General features: G+C 34.3%; 2 protein-coding genes across 2 annotated transcripts; both read left to right on the top strand.

Annotated features, from left to right (window-relative positions):
• Positions 1 to 4244: 4244 nt before the first annotated feature.
• LOC133822691 (serine carboxypeptidase-like 50) lies at positions 4245 to 5899 on the top strand. The gene has a single exon (XM_062255112.1). It carries the CDS (start codon positions 4328 to 4330, stop codon positions 5681 to 5683), a length of 1356 nt encoding a protein of 451 aa, XP_062111096.1. The 5' UTR covers positions 4245 to 4327; the 3' UTR covers positions 5684 to 5899.
• Positions 5900 to 6050: 151 nt separating this feature from the next.
• On the top strand, positions 6051 to 7509 carry LOC133822692 (serine carboxypeptidase-like 50). Its single transcript, XM_062255113.1, has one exon. It carries the CDS (start codon positions 6108 to 6110, stop codon positions 7449 to 7451), a length of 1344 nt encoding a protein of 447 aa, XP_062111097.1. The 5' UTR covers positions 6051 to 6107; the 3' UTR covers positions 7452 to 7509.
• Positions 7510 to 18684: the final 11175 nt, after the last annotated feature.

The raw sequence follows: 18684 nt of genomic DNA, 5'->3' as shown, positions 1-18684 counted from the left end.
GACTGGCCTTCCTCTAAGAGGTCACAGGCTCGGTGTCGGTCCTCATGGAGAAGGTAGGACAAAGACCTCCGACCATAGGGCAGTTGGAGCAAGGCTGCCCTATGCTCCACCATCATTTCCGATGGGGTGGGGCAGTGATAATTGGCTGCAAGAACAGCTAAGTATCAATATTTCGAGCTCAGCTAGTTAATAAAAAAAAGAGGGGGATAAGTGTGATAAGGTACTTACGGATACGTTGAAAGGAGTAAAATCTGGAGGGAGCGAGACTGTCCGTCCAGAAGAGGCGAGTTTGAAATTCGAGGGATGATTCGACATATCTTTAAAGAGCTTTTTCTCCTTGGGGTATCTTGATAGATAATAAAAGTCGTCTCCACCATGAGCTCGAGATGGGTTTCTTTTGAGACAAAAGAGATATAATATCTCTTGAGGCGAGGGCCAATATTCTTCTTTTTCTCTTCTCGACCTCGTCAATTTGACGTCGAAACCAATCTCGGATGTCTTCTTGCTCGCACCTTTCTCTATGCTCGCGTATTTGGTGCTGGTTTCATGTGAAAGGTGATTCAGGACTGGGAGTTGACGAGGAGTAAGGAATAGCGAGCTTGGGCCCCCACCGAGTCTCAGGGTACTGCGACATATAACAAGAAAGAAAAGGGTGAGGGCCAGTAAAAGGGAAATCACAAAGAAAGCGTAATTTTTGTAATCTGAGCTCGAAAGTTCGAGATCACGAAATTACCTCAATCGAGACTGAAGTCTCGAAAGGGTAAGATGAACTCAAAGGGGAGCCTCGAACTATTGTAAAGCTCAGGCTTCAAGCGTATACCCACACGAGAGAGTGGGGAAGTAGATACCAATTTTAAGGATCCCAGATTTTCAGGGATAAAGCTGACGGTTACCCAAAAAGGTGATATATTCAGAATTTGTGTAGTTAAAACCCTAAATCAAAACCCCTATTTCTTGGCTTACACGAAACACTATTTCTAATCAGAATAACCCCATTTTTACATGTTTATACTAGAAAATTTTGGGTATAAAACAGTGACTACAACTACAACAAAATTGTTCGGATCAGAAGTTTGCCTAAGCATCAACGTAAAAGCCTAGTAAAACTAGTAAAAACCAATAAATGTGTTCCCACAGACAAAAAAAAATTATATGTACAGCATGCCAATGAAAAGGATCAAGAACATGAACTTACACAAAGTTGTTCATGGGAATGATGAAATCACCGACTGAAAGATGGGAAGTAAGAATGATTCCGCTGAGCCGAAGGATTTGGACTTGATTTGTTTCGATGGTTTGGAGTTTTTTCTATGAAAATTCTACTTTTTCTTTTTTCTTTCTCTGGTGCGAGTTTTTTCTATGAAAAGAGTAAAAGTGAAATGAGGAAGACGAAGTAGGCATATATATAGACCCCAGGGGATACCAATGGTTGAAATAATCTAGGTCGCTGGTTTAATTTGGAATATGATCTGATGGATGGGGTGTAAATATGGTAATGGCGGCAAAAAGGAGATACGAAAAGACGTGGGTAGATGTAAAAGGTACTCAAGTACTCTGACTGTGCAATTCTTGGTTGACGCGTGTCCACACTCGAGTGTGGTAGGTGGCCCGATTTTCAAAAGTTTCCTTCTCATAGGATTCGAACTAATACTTTTGAGGGGGCAAAATGTTACACCCAAATTTTGAGATTAGAAGTTTTTGGTCTCGAAAGTCAGGCTCGTAAAGTGTAAGCTCGAAAGTAAGCAAACTTGTCATGATATCAACATTAATGATAATTGAGTTTGACAATCTCGCTCAATATTAAAACAACGACGTCGTAGTTGGTAAGCTCGTAACCAGGCGGTCTCAAAAGTGTTTCGAGGTTATGAGATAAGCTCGAAGCTACAGTGACAAGGGTTACCACTTGTTACTTTTTCCTGGTCTGTTTGTATTTAACATCAATCAAAAGGGTTCGAGCCTAGGCATTGCATGCTTGGAGGAGACGACCTTGATAAAGTTACTTAATAAGACTGAGGGAAGCCGAGATAGCAAGCTCATGATGATTTGCCGATCTCAAAGAAGTGTAAGTCGAATGTTCGAGATTGATAGCCAAATGAGGACGCAGTTATATATGCGTGTTATATAAATATATAACACGCGTATAAATCCCTTGTTTACGAATCCCTATATCTAAGGGATTGGTTGTAATCTATTAATAAATCCCGAATATCAGGGGATTTATACGCGTGTTATATATTTATATGCATTTAATTGTATTTATTTTGAGATTTGAATCATAACTCCCCGAAATGTGAGGGGTGATATTTTGTAAACCAGTCTATAAATAGATTGGAGAAATTCATTTGTAGACACACTGAAATTGGCACTGGGAATACTCTGCCGAATTGCTTCCAAAAAAGCTTTGAGAGAATTCCATAGGTGAATAATATCGACTCATGGACTATGCAAATTTTAACTGTCAAACCACGTAAAAATCGTGTTTTTCCTTTTTATTTTTTTGATTTTTTGATTAGTGCTCTTAATTTATAAGTTGACGAAAAATATCATCAATATTTAAATTAATAAATTAAAAATAGAAAATAGAAAAGAAAAAAGAAAAAAATATTATATTTTAATAGGAAAATATATTTAATAAAAAATCTATTTTACTAAAATATTATTAAATTTTTTTTATTAAAATATATTTGTTTTTACTTTATTTTTTTTCTTTTCTATTTTTCCTTTTTTTTTCTTTCTTGTCCTCCATTTAAAAATTATAATTTTTTCTTAATATTTAAAATTAAATAAGAAAAAAAAGTAAAAAATATATATTTTAATAAGAAAATATATTTAATAATATTTTAGTAAATTCTTTTCCTTTTTTTCTACTTTTACTTATTTTTTTTCTTATTTAATTTTAAATATTAGGAAAAGATTATAATTTTTAAATGGAGGAGAGAAAAAAAAATAAAAGAAGTAAAAAAAATAGATTTTTGAATTATTTTTATATTTTTTATTTTTGAATTATTATTTTTTGTTTTTAATTATATAGGATCAGTAGTAGGTGGGTTAAGGCTTACGCAGGATAGAATCAACCCACCTACTGATCATATATAATGTACGTCGACTTTCTTCGTTGGTTGGAAACATGGTTTTTCCTTTTATTTTATTTTTTAGTGATAATAATAATAATAAACATGCAATCCATTTCATCATGTGATTTTGTATGTGTCCGAGAGGACAGGTCACCACAAAATAATTAACAAATACACATCCAAAACTCGTATAACTTTTGTGTCCCAAATTAATAAATACAACTTAGTCATCATAAACCCTTTACAGATTTTATGTACAAATACCTTTTTAAATTAAAATAATTATGCACTTAACTGAATAATTTTTAACTTACTATTTCTTAAGAAGTATAACAATACTTCAAAGAGTCACTTTTGTTTTTTTTCTTCTAATTGCTCTCTATATTTAAGATTTTTTTTTTCTTTTCTCTTCTGCAAAAGAAGCCATAACCACGACCATATTCCTGTGTGGTTTTTTTTTTCTTTTACATGGATTCATAAAATATGAAAGCCTCCATGAAGATAGAACAAAATACCATGATTGTTGGTTTCGAAGAGAGACCGGAAAAAATGGGTGGTCATTTTTCGATTGAGGTTGGTAAAAGAAATTTGAAATAGAGAACAGTGGAGAAAAAAGTTTTAATTATGACAAGTATTGTTACAATTTTCATAGAATAATTTTTTATATAAAAAAATATTTTAAAATTTATTTACTGTTAGAACCTCAAATTCGGTAGTCATAGTTTCCTTTGACTCGAGAGAAAAGAAGAAAATTTCAAAATAGAGAATGCTTTTTATTGAATAATTTCTCAAATTAAACCATTATTATGTAAAGTACATAAAATTAATATACATCAAAACATTATTTGTAACGTTTATGTATAAGAGATGGCATTTTAATTGAGTTGTATATGCGAGTAAATGAGTACAGGAGACACGTAACAAATTGGACAGGCCCAAAAATACAGAGTTAACATGCCATCTTTTGACCAAAACAATAAAATAAAAAGCCATCTTGCTGTAGTTTTGTATTATTGTTGCTTGATAAAAGTAAAACCACCCAAAATATTCCTTTTCTCAAAGAAAAAGACTACTCACCGCTCACCTCGTTTGACTGTTCAATCTCATGAGATATTATCCAGTCACGACACTTATTGCATAGCTTCCAAAACGCCACCGTTTTATTTTTTTATCTCTTATTTTCAAGACCTTTACATCTGCTGCTGCTCCTAAGTTCAGCTTCATTGAACAAGCTCAGTCACACACACATTCCAATGGAGTCAACAACCCCATATCGTTTCCTACTAATCCTTTTCTTCTTCTTCTTCTTTCTGCAAACAAAAATAACCCATTCAGCTTCTCTCATCCCAAAAAAAGCTCTCCCCACAAAATCAGGCTATCTTCCAGTCAATCCCAACTCCGACTCCGCCATTTTCTACCTCTTCTATGAAGCTCAAAAACCCATATCAACTCTCTCCAAAACCCCAATTCTCATCTGGCTCCAGGGTGGCCCGGGATGCTCCTCCATGATCGGAAACTTCTACGAGCTCGGCCCATGGCGTGTCAATTTCAACAAAAGACCCGACGAGCCGCTGGCTCTCGAACCCAACCCGGGTTCTTGGAACAGGATATTCGGTCTCCTTTTCATCGATAACCCGATCGGAACTGGGTTCAGTGTCGCTTCCAAACCGGAAGAAATCCCCAGAAATCAGACCGGAGTCGCCGAACAACTATTCGCAGCCATAAAGGCGTTTATCAAATCAGACCCATCGTTCAAAACTCGGCCAATTTATATAACGGGCGAGAGCTATGCGGGAAAGTACGCTCCGGCAATTGGGTACTATATTTTGAAGAAGAACGCTAAGTTACCGAGTTCGGATCGGATTAATCTAGCAGGAGTTGCGATAGGAAATGGGTTGACCGACCCGGAAATTCAAGTATCGACTCACGCAGCGAACGTTTACTTCTCCGGTTTGGTCAACGAGAGGCAAAAGGGCGAGCTGGAAAAGCTTCAATCGGAGACTGTGACTCTGACCAAGGCCGGGAATTGGAGCGCGGCGACGGACGCAAGACACAGAGTACTGCGAAAGCTTGAGAACATGACGGGCTTGGCCACTTTGTACGATTTTTCGAAGAAGGCACCCTACAAGGATGAGATGGTAGAGGAGCTTTTGCAAAACGACGACGTTAAGAAGATGTTGGGAGTGAAAGGGTCTGTAGTTTTTGAGGTATGTAGCGATTTGGTGGGCGAAATACTCTACGAAGATGTGATGAAGAGCGTAAAGTACATGGTGGAGTCGCTGGTGAAGGAGAGCAAGGTTTTGCTTTACCAAGGGCATTTTGATTTGAGAGATGGCGTCGTTTCGACCGAGGCTTGGGTGAAGACTCTGAGTTGGGAAGGGATTGAGAGTTTTTTAAATGCGGAGAGAAAGGTTTGGAAAGTGAATGGAGAACTAGCTGGGTATGTGCAGAAATGGGGGAGTTTGACGAACGCCGTCGTTTTGGGAGCTGGTCATTTGGTGCCCACTGATCAAGCTTTGAACTCCCAGGCTATGATTGAAGACTGGGTTTTGGATAGAGGGTTGTTCAAGAAGGGGAGTTACTCGACTAAGTTTAAGAAGCAAATCTGAAAGAATAAAGGATTTGGTTTAGTGGTGTTCATTAATTGAATAAGTGATTTTATTCACCAAAATCAACTAATATATTTTTCAACGTGCATGGTGTTGGTGGGTGTAGCTTTACTTAATTTGCAGAAAAACACGATTGATTATTATAGATAATGAATTAACATCTCAGTTATGTTAACACAGACTTATTGAGGTAAATGTATCGCACGTGTTTATTTATTTCCATGAAGCAAGGAGCCAAAGATTCCTTCACCCAGCAAAAGCTTGAAAAAAAGTGACTTTATATACTTTTTTAAAAAATTAAAAAAAGTTATCTTGAAGAAAAAAAGTTTACCATACCATGTTTGTTATCATTAAAATGTTTTATGACGTGCTCAACAGAGAGAACAACGAAATTTCCTTTAACCAAAACTTCGCATTTGCAACAATGGAGTCAACGAGGCTCAGTCGCTTTCTCCTCTTCTTCCTCCACTGTAAACTAACCCTCTCAGTATCTTTACTCCCAAATGAAGCTCTCCCCACCAAATCGGGTTATCTCCCAATCAATCCCAACTCCGATTCCGCCATTTTCTACCTCTACTACGAAGCTCACAAACCCATTTCAACTCTCTCCCAAACCCCACTCCTCATCTGGCTCCAGGGCGGCCCCGGATGCTCATCCATGCTCGGAAACTTCCTCGAGCTCGGCCCCTGGCGCGTCAATTTCCACAAAAGTCCCCATGAACCGCTGGCTCTCGAGCCCAACCCAGGTTCGTGGAACCGTATTTTTGGACTCCTTTTCCTCGACAACCCGATCGGAACCGGATTCAGTATCGCATCCAAACCCGAAGAGATCCCCAGAGATCAGAACAAAGTCGCCGAACACCTTTTCGCCGCCATAACTTCGTTTTTTGAGTCAAACCCATCGTTCAAATCTCGGCCGCTTTACATTACGGGTGAGAGCTATGCGGGAAAGTACGTTCCGGCAATTGGATCCTACATTTTAAAAAAGAACGCCGAGTTTCCGAGTCCAAATCGTATCAATTTGGCCGGTGTCGCGATCGGAAACGGGATGACTGATCCGGCAGCCCAAGTGGGGGTTCTTGCGGATATGGCTTACTTCACCGGTTTTGTCAACGAGAAGCAAAAGATGAAGCTGGCAAAGCTTCAATCGGAGGCGGTGGCTCTTACCGAGGCCGGGAATTGGAGTGCAGCTGCGGACGCGAGAAGCAGAGCCCTGAATTCGTTTCAGAAGATGACGGGTTTGGCCACTCTGTACGATTTCACAAAGAGGGAGCCGTACAAGACGAACTTGGTCGAGGAGCTGTTGCGAAACGACGACGTCAAGAGGGCGTTAGGGGTGAAACGGCGTGTCGTTTTCGAGGGGTGTAACTTTTTGGTGAGTAAAGCAATGCACGAAGATATGATGAAGAGCGCAAAACACATGGTGGAGTCACTGGTGAAGGAGAGCAGAGTATTGCTTTACCAAGGTCATTTGGATTTGAGGGCTCTCGGCGTCGTTCCGACCGAGGCTTGGGTCAGGAGCTTGAATTGGGAAGGGATTGAGGGGTTTTTAAGTGCAGAGAAAGAGGTTTGGACAGTGAATGGAGAAGTGGCCGGGTATGTTCAGAGATGGGGGAGTTTGACAAACGCCGTCGTTTTGGGGGCTGGCCATATGGTTCCCACCGACCAAGCATTGAATTCCTTATCTATGATTGAAGACTGGGTTTTGGAACAAGGGTTGTTTGGCAATAATATGTCCTATAGCTTTTTAGGGCCAATGCAAATATAATTGGGTCATCACCTATGTCATTTATATCACATTTTAAGGTTGTTCATTTCATCTATTATTTATGTAAAACTCTTCCTGCTTTTACATTCATTTTAGTGAAACGATTCTGAAATCAAATTAAAATTGTTAGACAAAAAAAAATGTAATGGCGTTTGGAGGCGGGTTCGTGAAGAAAATCAATGGGAAGTAAGAAGGGAACATTGGGGTGTGAAAGGTTTAAAACCTCGAACACAGCCAATGATTCCAAATCCATAGCAGCCCAAAGAGCACATAACCCGTACTATGATGCCATAAGTGTTGATGTTTAGGGCTGAAAGGCAGGGCACCCTGTAGAAAACCTACAGGTTTTTCAGAGCCATTTTTATATCATGCTCTCCCCTCTTTGCCACAGCCCTTTCGTAATCAGTTGTAAAATTAAATAGACAAAGAAATACAGCCAGAATAAACGCCGCCATGAAATGAAATACCTGATGCCTCCTGCTTCCTCAGTTATCAATATCAAAACCCTAGGTTTGAATCAGGATTAAACTCTAAAGCTTATTTATAGAGTCGCAGTGAGCGTTCTGCAAGCTTAGGAAAATGGGCCATATATCATCGTCTAATTATACAAGCATAATGGGCTGGTGTGGTGAGCCCATTAGTCAAAGTGTATGTATCGACTAACGTCTAATTTTTAGTAGTTTTTGTTGTACCACTTCTAGTTTTACTATAATTTTTTTTTCTTATCGAGCACAAAAAAAGTTAATCTATGGCTTTTTTAAGAATTTTCACTTTCCCATATTTTTGTATAAAAGTTGATTTATGAAATACTTTAACTCTTAATCAAATTTGGAAGGGTATGTTTGTAATTTGATTATTATTTTTTTGTATTGTTTTTATATTAAATTTTTCTTTGGTTGTTTTGCAAATTTTTTTTGTAATATGAAATTTTTTTAAAATGATTATTTATTTATTATAAACATGTTTTTTTTAAGATTGTACTTTTTTTTTTCTTCAAATCTTGGGTAGGGTAACCAGTTACTTGATTGATCTTAAAAAAAAAATCCTAGAGCTAAGTTAAATAACATGCACCAGGAGGGGTAACCAGTTATCCTGAGATGAGTAACTTTCTGCCATAAGAAGGGTAACCAGTTACCTAAAAGGAGTGACGAGTTACTCATATTAAATATGAAAAGAAACATCAAATTTGAAGGAAAAAATGGAAAAACACTTCATTAAAAAATGAAGAAGAAGTAACTATGATTTTAGTAACATAAGTAACTAGTTACCATAAAGAAACCATACATATACACACACCAGAACGTGAAAGGAACTAGTTACCCTCAGAAATATACACACAAAGAATGTGAAGGTAACCAGTTACCCATTCACGTTTTCATATTTTTATTAGTTTTCTTTCAAAAGTTTGGTATTCTTATAAGTGTTACAGTAAAAAGAAAATGCTGAAAAAATTGATTTGATTTTTTTTTTACATATAGTGGAAAAAACTATAAAAAAAATTACAATAATAAAATATAATAAATAAAAAAAAATAGTAGAATAATTATGTAATGTTAAAATATATGTGTGAAAAAAAATAGAATGAGAAAAGAATAAGTACAAAAATGAAAAAAAAAACAAAAGAAATGATGAATGAAAAAAAATAGATGAATAAATAAGAATGAAAAGAAGAAGAAGAAAAATAATGAAAAAATGAAAAGAAAAAAATATGAATGAAAAAATTGGTGGAAAAAAATGAAAAAAAATGGAAGAAGAAAAAAAAGCTCATATGTGTGAAAAAAGAAAAAAAAAAATAGAAGGAGAAAATAATAAACACAAAATTAAAGAAAAAATAGAATGAAAAAAAAAACTGAAAAAATATGAAGAAAAAAAACAAAACAATACAAATGAAAGAAAAAAAAAGATAAATGAATAAAAATGAAAAAAAAAAAAGAAGAAGAATAATGAAAAAATTGAAAGAAAAAAAGATGAAGGAAAAAATTGGTAGAAAAAAAAGAAAGAAAAAGGAAAAAAAAGAAAAAATAATTAAAAAATGATGGAAAAAAATAAAAAAATAAAAACAAAATTACCTTCAAAATCAAAGAAAACATAACTATGATAAAAAAAATGTGACATTTCCATATTTTAGTTAGTTACTAATTGTGCTTCTCATACTTTAACTTTTTCTTTAATAAATTTCCCATACAAATTAAGAAAAGTATAACTCCCATATTTTTGTACATTGATGGTATAAAAGCTATATTTTTTAAAAATTCCCTTTAATAAAATTACTACTCTAATGGTCTTCTAAAAAAGTGTGCCAAATTTAGTAAGAAAAGTTGAAAATTACCAATTTTTAAGAATAGTTAACTAAAATTAGACACTAAATATATTTAGTTACACTTTACTTATTATTATCATAAAATTTTCCAAATTATCCTTATTGAGCACATAGCTCTAAATGTTGTTGTAGTGTATATTATATGTGTCATATTATAGTTAAATTGGAAATACATTCTAATTGTTTGTTGAAATGTCTAAAGAAGAATTTTAGGCTCATAATAACTCATACTAGGCTCAAATATTACTAGTTTTGAAATGTCTTCTAAGTGTATGTTAAAATAACTCATAGAAACTAAAGTTTCTATTGCAAAACTAAAATTTTTATGCTGTCATATATTGTTGGGGTTTTATGCCATAATTAAAACCTAATTTATTTGTAATCTCATTTTATTATCAACAAAATAATATAAATTATTGACTATCTTTTTCCCTATCAACCTTAAGAAGAGAGATTAAAGAAATAAACAATAAGAACACAATGATTCTTACGTGGTTCAGGTTATAAAAGTGTTGGGGTTTTATGCCCTAATTAAAACTCAATTTCTTTGTAATCTCATTTTATTATCAATAAAAGAATAGAAATCAATTTTTGACTTGGTCAATCACTTTGCTCACATGTTTTATTTTCATGATTGTTGAATCCCTAAAGAGGGTGTTTTAATATTTAAACTCGCAAGTGCACGATTCGTTTCGGAATATAATGTTCATGTAAGTACAAGGTCGAACCCATGTGAGTTGACTAACATCAAAAGAAACTATTTCAAACAAAGCAATAATATTCTAACCTAGTTCCAAATATTTGATGAGATTTTGTTTTAGAAAAATAAAAGACAAGTAATAAAAAGATTTAAGATTAAATAGAAAAATGGTTTTAAAATGATATAGGTAAAATAAGATTATTAAGATATTAGAATCCACAAAATGCAAGTTCAATAGTATTTATAAGTATATTGATTCCCAAGTTTTGATATAGTTGAAATAAATCACACTATATATTTTTTCAAAATATATTTTCTATTCAAGCACAAGTTACTCTTTCAAAAATGTAGGATTTTTCTTCACTTATATAAGATATAATTTCTAAGCATTAGTTGTGTTACAACCTAATGGAACTACAAAAAATCAAAGAGATTATGTTTAGGCAAAATATGATACTTATGCTCTAAGAATTAGATGTGAACAATTTAATGAAAAATATTTAATCAAAGAATATCATATTTTTGCATAATGAAGAACTAAGTGTAATATGTTTTAACAATCAATACTAGATGAAAAATGCATATTTTTGATAGAAAAATCCATAAACAATGTTGTACAAATGGGAAATCAACATACAACAAAAAATACTATCTAGTTACATTTTGCTTCATCATCATCTTAATAACCTTTGAAAAAGATTAGAAGCTCATAACTAGATAAAAATTACAAAATAACATACTTGACATACTCTTCAAAAGATGAAAATGGTAGAGAGAAACTAGTAAAAAGAAGAGAGAAAAATGTGTAGAAGATGTTGAAAAAAAAAAGATGAAGAAGAAGAGCTACCCAAATGGTCTTACAAGACTCTATTTATAGGCAAAATATGGAGATTAAATTAATCAAATTAAAATAAATAAATTGATTAATTTAATTATGTTGGGAAGTGGTAGGATAAATAGAGTAAGTGTAAGAGTATTGGAAAGATGAAATGTTTGGTTGGGTAAAAGATTAGTGAAAAACTAGGGTAAAAAAATGAATTAGGAATGTTTATTTAGGTAAGAAAAATAGGGAAGAGTGAATTGATATTTGAGTGAAAGAAAAAAAACAACATTAGGAAGAAAAATGTGATTTTTGGCATTTTGGAGGCTGTGTTGGCAGCTGAGTTGAATAGTTGAATTGGGCCAATTTGAAGCCCTAGGTTGAAATTATCATGGGCTTTAGGCCCGTGAAATTCTCATTTGATTATAAGCCCATTGGACTTAAAATCAAGGCCTGTATTATTTTATATTGATTTAATTAATTAAAAAATTATTTAAATCCTTTATCAAATTAATTATTTATAATTTGAACATTGATTTAAACTTATTTATTAATTTAGATACCAATCTATCTTAATTAATAAATATGCCCTAATTTATCTTTTATTCTAAAATATACATAACTCTGTGAAACTATCCAAAATTGACATGGTCAACTTTGATAATTCTAATTGATAATTAAATCAATTAATTGAGACTATCTAGATGATTTTATCCAAGGTACAATGGGGACCATGGGCCTATGAATTCAAGCTCTAATAAGTTATCATAAATCTAACAAATAAACTTACTAACTTATTAATTCCTCGTGACTCTACTATAGACTCAGAATTGCACTCTTGAATTCATAGAATGCTCTATAACAAATATAGATACGCAATTAATTATCCATTATTACAACCATAATTGTTACTCAATCCTCTATAGACGGTCTACAATGAGATATGACTAAAATATCGTTTTACCCCTCATTATATTTTATCCTTAAAACACTTAGTTCCTTGTAAATGATATTTCAGTAAACTAATTTAATTACTGAAATGAGATATCTATCATTTAACACCTTGAACCAAACTAAAAGGAAACCATCGTTTCACTTCTTCATCAGAAGCTATAAATGTTCATATCTATGATTAACACTCCCACTCAATTATACTACCGAGTTCCCAAGATGTAAGTATGGGCTAGTCCGTAGGGTAAGCTGGTAACGAACAAGTCAAAGAACTGAAATAATACAATCAGTTAGAATACTAACCACTCAGAATTGAATTGAACTGACCCATGGTCAACTATATGATATGACTAGAATAAATAATAACAATATGTTTACTTATCTTATCAACTGTCAATATCGGTCCAATCTGATGTAACAAATACATCCGATCTTATCTACTTTGCTAATGTTCTGGAAAGAACATAACACCACAATGTGTAAGTAGATCATATCGTAGATTGGCAAGTCAGTGTAAATCCTATGCACTGACTAATCTTAGGACTAACTTATTTTGAACATATAATCATATTTATATTCTACTGTGATTACGTCACTATAAATACGATTAGCTATATGCTCGGGATTTAATAGAAGTTTATGTTAAACAAATAATCATGAAAATAAAATATGTGAGCAAAGTGATTGACCAAGTCAAAAAATGATTTCTATTCTTTTATTGATAATAAATGAGATTACAAAGAAATTAGGTTTTAATTAGGGAATAAAACCCCAACAAACTTCCACTTGCACTAATTGAAACTAATGCCTTAATTCTACTAATCATATTTCCTTGATAAGCTTATCAAATGTAGCTTCTAGTAGTGTCTTTGTAAACGGATTCGCAAGATTGTCTTCAGTTGCAATCTTCATAACCTTTACATCTCCCCTGACCACATATTCTCAAATAATGTGATACTTCCTTTCTATATGTTTACTCCTCTGGTGACTTCGAAGTTCTTTCGAGTTGGCTATCGCTCCTGTATTGTCACAAAACAGCACAAGCGGTTTATCTATTTCTGGAATAACACCAAGATCCAAATATAACTTCTTTAGCCGAACTATTTCCTTAGCTGCTTCTGACGCGGCTATGTACTTAGCCTCCATGGTGGAATATGAGATTGCAAACTGCTTTATGCTTCTCCAAATCACAGCTCCACCCCCAAGAGTATACACCATTCCAAAAGTAGACTTCCTGTCATCGACATCAATCTGAAAATCTGAATCAGTGTAGCCTACACGGTTCAAAACACCACCCTTGTAGACTAACATATAATCCCTAGTCCGTCTCAAATACTTCAGGATATGCTTAACTGCTATCCAATGTTTCGGTCCTGGGTTTGAATGATACCTGCTCACTACTCCCATTGCATAGCAGATATCTGGACTAGTACACAACATGGCATACAGACTTCCAACTGCAGATGCGTAAGGAACTTTTCTCATTGCATTTTCCTCTTCAGGAGTCTGGGGAGACTGCTTCTTTGAAAGATGAATTCCATGGCGGGACGGTAGACGCCCTTTCTTGCAATTTGTCATTGAGAAACGTTCAAGCACTTTATCTATGTAAGCTGCTTGAGATAGAGCTAAGAGTCTGTTCTTTCTATCCCTAATGCTCTGGATACATAGAACATAACTTGCTTCACCCAAATCCTTCATCTGGAATTGAGTGCTCAGCCAATTCTTCACATCTGATAATTTCTTAACATTGTTTCCAATGAGTAAGATATCATCTACATAAGAAACCAGGAATACTACTATTTGATTTGCCTTCATTTGGTAAACACAGGTCACATCAATACTTTGTTCAAAGCCATATGTCTTGATTATTTCATCAAACCTAAGATTCTAGGAACGAGAAGCTTGCTTAAGTCCATAGATGGACCTATTCAACTTGCAAACTTTTCCTTCTTGTCCAGCTACTTTAAATCCTTCTGGTTGATCCATATAAATGACTTCGTCAAGCTTTCTATTAAGAAAAGAGCGGCTGCTATGGATAGGAGGATGCGAATGGATTTGAGCATGGCTACCAGACTAAAAGTTTCCTCATAATCCACGCCTTCTCTTTGGGTATAACCCTTTGCCACTAATCGAGCTTTATAAGTCTCGATATTTCCATCAACACCTCGGTTCTTCTTGTAGATCCACTTGCACCCACTAGGTGCTTCTACAAGATCCCAGACAGAATTTGAGTACGTGGACTCCATTTCCTGTTTCATGGCTTCGAGCCATAGTTCCTTTTCAGGACTAGCCATTGCCTGTTTGAAAGACAACGGATCATCATCACTAGTGTCACCAACAACCATATTGGTTTCACCATCCAAACCATAGCAAGCTGGGTTCCTAGAAACCCTCCCACTACGACGAGACTCTGTGACAGTTTGCTCAGGAATAGTGGTACTTTCTTCATTTGAATCGACTGTCGTCGGTTGGACGTGAAGAGTGGGAATTTCATCATTAACTTGTGTTGATGACGATGGAACATTGGTTCGAGTCAATTCTTTAACCATCTCCTCTAAAACTACTTTGCTGCCAGGTTTAAAGTTCTGGACATAGTCATTTTCCAGAAAAGTAGCATTTGTAGAAGTAAACACTTTATTTTCTGAATGACTATAGAAAAGTCCACCCTGAGTACCTTTAGGATAGCCAAAAAACATGCAAACTTTAGTTTGCAGTTCTAGCTTTCCCTCCTTTTTCCTCAGGACGTGAGCGGGACACCCCCAGATTCTTTAATGGCATAAACTAGGTTCACGACCATTCCAGCGTTCTAAAGGTGTTTTGGGGATTGATTTAGATGGCACGACATTGAGAATGTTGTTCGCGGTTTCAATTGCATGTCCCCAAAATGAAGTTGTAAGAGTTGAGTAACTAAGTATGCATCTAACCATTTCCAATAAAGTTCTGTTCCGGCATTCCGCTACACCATTTTGCTGCGGAGTACCTGAGGCAGTAAGTTGTGATAAAATTCCAAGTTTAGTTAAATGATCTTGGAACTGCATATCCCAATATTATCCACCCCTATCAGATCGCAAGATCTTTAACGTTTTACCTAATTGGTTCTGAGTCATTACTAGGAATTCCTGAAACTTTGAAAATGTTTCTGATTTCCTATGCATTAGGTAAAGACATGAGTATTTAGAGTAATCGTCAATAAAAGTGATGAAATACTCAAAATCACCCCTAACTTGTACATTTAAAGGTCCACAAACATCTGAATGCACAAGACTAAGTGGTTCTTTGGCGCTATCACCCATTGCAGAGAATGGACGCTTGGTCAGTTTGCCTTCTAGACAAGAGTCACAGACAAGTAATTCACCTAACGTGAGTTCCCTCAAAGGTTCGTCCTTTGTAAGTCTTTGAATCCTATCATAGCCAATGTGACCTAGTCACAAGTGCCATAAATACGTCATATTATCGTTATCGGTATTTTGACGTTTATTGGTCCTAGGTTTAGCTACTTTGAATAAATCATTACTAAGAGCGAGGGGTTCGTTAGGTCGCAGAATATAAAGCCCATTTTCCAAACATGCAATACACAATTGTGATTCATTGAAAGAAATAGATATATTAGAACTTGTGAAAGTCATAACAAATCGTTCTAATTGCAACATGGAAATTGAAATTAAATTTCTACTAAAATCCGAAATAAAAATTACATCATTTAAAATTAAAAATTTATTTCCAAACTTCAGACGAGCTCTTCCTCTAGCTTGGACCGCAACAAACGCTTCGTTCCCAACTCTAAGCTTTAAGCCGCCTTCATTCACTTCCTCCCACGATTCAAGAAGCTGTAAAGAGTTACAAACATGGTTAGTAGATCTAGAATCAACAATCCAAATAGAGTTATCATTCTCTAAAACACATGTTTTTAAGATAAATGAACTATAATCATTACATTTGTTTTTATCTGCTAGAAATTTGGGGCAATCCTGTTTCCAATGCTCTTTCTCTTTGCAGTGAAAACACTCACCTTTACCTTTCTTGTTTTTCTTGTTCTTCCCCTTAGGCGTTTGTGCACTTGGTTGTGCACTCGCCTTTGCAGCCTTTGCAGGCTTGGGGTTGTTGTTTTGTCCAGCTTTCTTCTTGTTTCCAGCTTTCGAAGACGAAGCTTGGTTAGCTTCAGCCTTAGTTGAATCAGTAGCAGTAGTAGTAGTTGTCTTCTTTTCTCCTCTCGTACTTGGTCCACCCATGATAGACTCAAAAGTCTGAAGCTCATTCATGAGCTGAGTCAGACCATAGTTGAGTTTATTCAACACATAGTTGGTGGTGAATGGAAGGAAAGCTGGAGAAAGACTGTTGAGGATTAAGCCAACTTGGGTTTTCTCATCTATTATGGCTCCATGCAGTTCAGCTTCCTGAAAGTAGTTTTTCATCTTGATCAGGTGATCATGAACATGTTGAGAAGGTGCCATTCGAGCATTGGCATATTTCTTGGTTGCCTCAAAACGAGTCTGCGCTGACTTGGCACCAAACATGTCTTGGAGTTGATCCATGATTTCGTAGGTTGTCTCGACATTCTCCATCTTTGTCTTGAGAGTGTCGACCATACTAGTCAACATGTAGTACCGCGCCTTGTTGTTAGCCGCCTGCCAATGCTCATACTTGTCCCTCACAAACTTTGTAGCTCCTTCAGCTGGAACTTTCGGGGATTCCTCAGTCATGGCGAACTTGGAGTTGTCACCAATCAACACAATGTTGATGTTCTGCTTCCATTTAAGGAAGTTTTCTCCAGTGAGTTTCTCCATCGAAAATTGAGAGAGGATGAGAGTAGACACAGCCATAACTTAAAACTACAAATTACCAATAAAATAGAAATCAATCACATTTGCTCAATAAAACTTCTATTCACACATATTTCAAGAAATAACACAACATATACAAAAAATATGTAAGATATGAGAAAAAAATACAAAAAACAATCATATCTCTATTTCTTTAGGTTTTTAACTAATCTATGATATCCTTGTCCCGGTTGGCGAGAGTCAAAAATACCACTAGTTAAATAGAGTTGTAAACTCATTTAATAATGGACACCACTATTAACAACCTAATATTCGATCAAAATAAGAAAACAAAATCTCTTATTTTATGAGCTAGACCCACTGTTTCAATAATCATAGATTTAGTCATAGTAGTCACTGTAGGGGTGAGTCTAGTAGAATTTGACCTATAATTATCTATCTTTTGAAATTTAACCTTGTCAAAATAACTAATGAACATCTTCTATAGGGGGATGAATCAAAGCGCCTCGAGGCCCTATTAAGCTATTGACTATGTTAAACCAATGGTGGAGATCGAATAAAATTATTAAAATAGGCTCATTATAAAATTAAAAAAATTGTATTTTAATTATTTATTTTTAGAAATTAATGACTATGGTTTTAAAAAAAAATTAACCTGATTAAAATTTTTTAAAACGAAAGTCCTATATTTTCTTATTAATTCTAAAGTGTCACATTGAAACAAATTCAATTAATTTAGAATTAATTTATTGCTAATCAATATTTAGGTTTAACTAATATAATGAACCTATACAATTAACTCCAACTCAGGTAAATGAGACTTAATAATTGAGTTTGTATGGAGGAGGACTGGGTCCAGTATGTCGTTCCCACTACAAAGACCCCTTATCTTCTATACAAGGTCTAAAAGACAGGAATTTAAACCTTCGTTTTATTAATTGATTAGACTCACTATAGTCATGCAAAGCAAATGAGCCTTCAAAAGTCGAATCACCTACAAGAGAGGAATTTAAACTTTACATTTTCTAATGGACCCAAATAAAATCTATCATTTTATGAATATTTTATTTGGCAAAATACCACATATCTAACAAACATATGGGCCACTATATGCATATAAGCACAATTGCAAAAATGCCACATATAGTGCAAACAGACATGTTATAATTGGATGGGCCTAATCATGTTACTATATGAGCAATTCTATGAATTTATGGAAAAATATCACAATTAATTTCATTTGCAAAAATACCACAATTAATTATCTAGAATTTTTCAAAATATTAAAATCAATTAAATTTTTACAAAAAATAAGTCAATTTAAATGAAATTTATCAACAATTAACAATAGTTAATTTAAATTTCATTTATCAACAATCAACTTAGTTTTAGATTAATTTGAAAAAAAATATTAATTTAATTTAAATAAGATTTATCAACAATTAACCAAAGTTAATTTAAATCCCATTTATTAAAAAAATATTTTATTAATTGGTTGAAAAAAATGATATTTTTCAAAATTTAACCAATTTTAAATTTTAAAATCAATTTCTTAACTATTTTCCAAAATATCTTGTGTTGTTATAACTATTAGCTAATATTTTAACCATTAAAAAATAAAATAAAATATAAATAGTTATAACAATCCTAAAATATCTCAA

Source organism: Humulus lupulus, chromosome 3 (assembly GCF_963169125.1).
Source record: "Humulus lupulus chromosome 3, drHumLupu1.1, whole genome shotgun sequence".
Lineage (NCBI taxonomy): Eukaryota > Viridiplantae > Streptophyta > Magnoliopsida > Rosales > Cannabaceae > Humulus > Humulus lupulus.
Note: the sequence above shows the minus strand (reverse complement) of the source record. Positions and strands in the feature narration are given on the sequence as shown.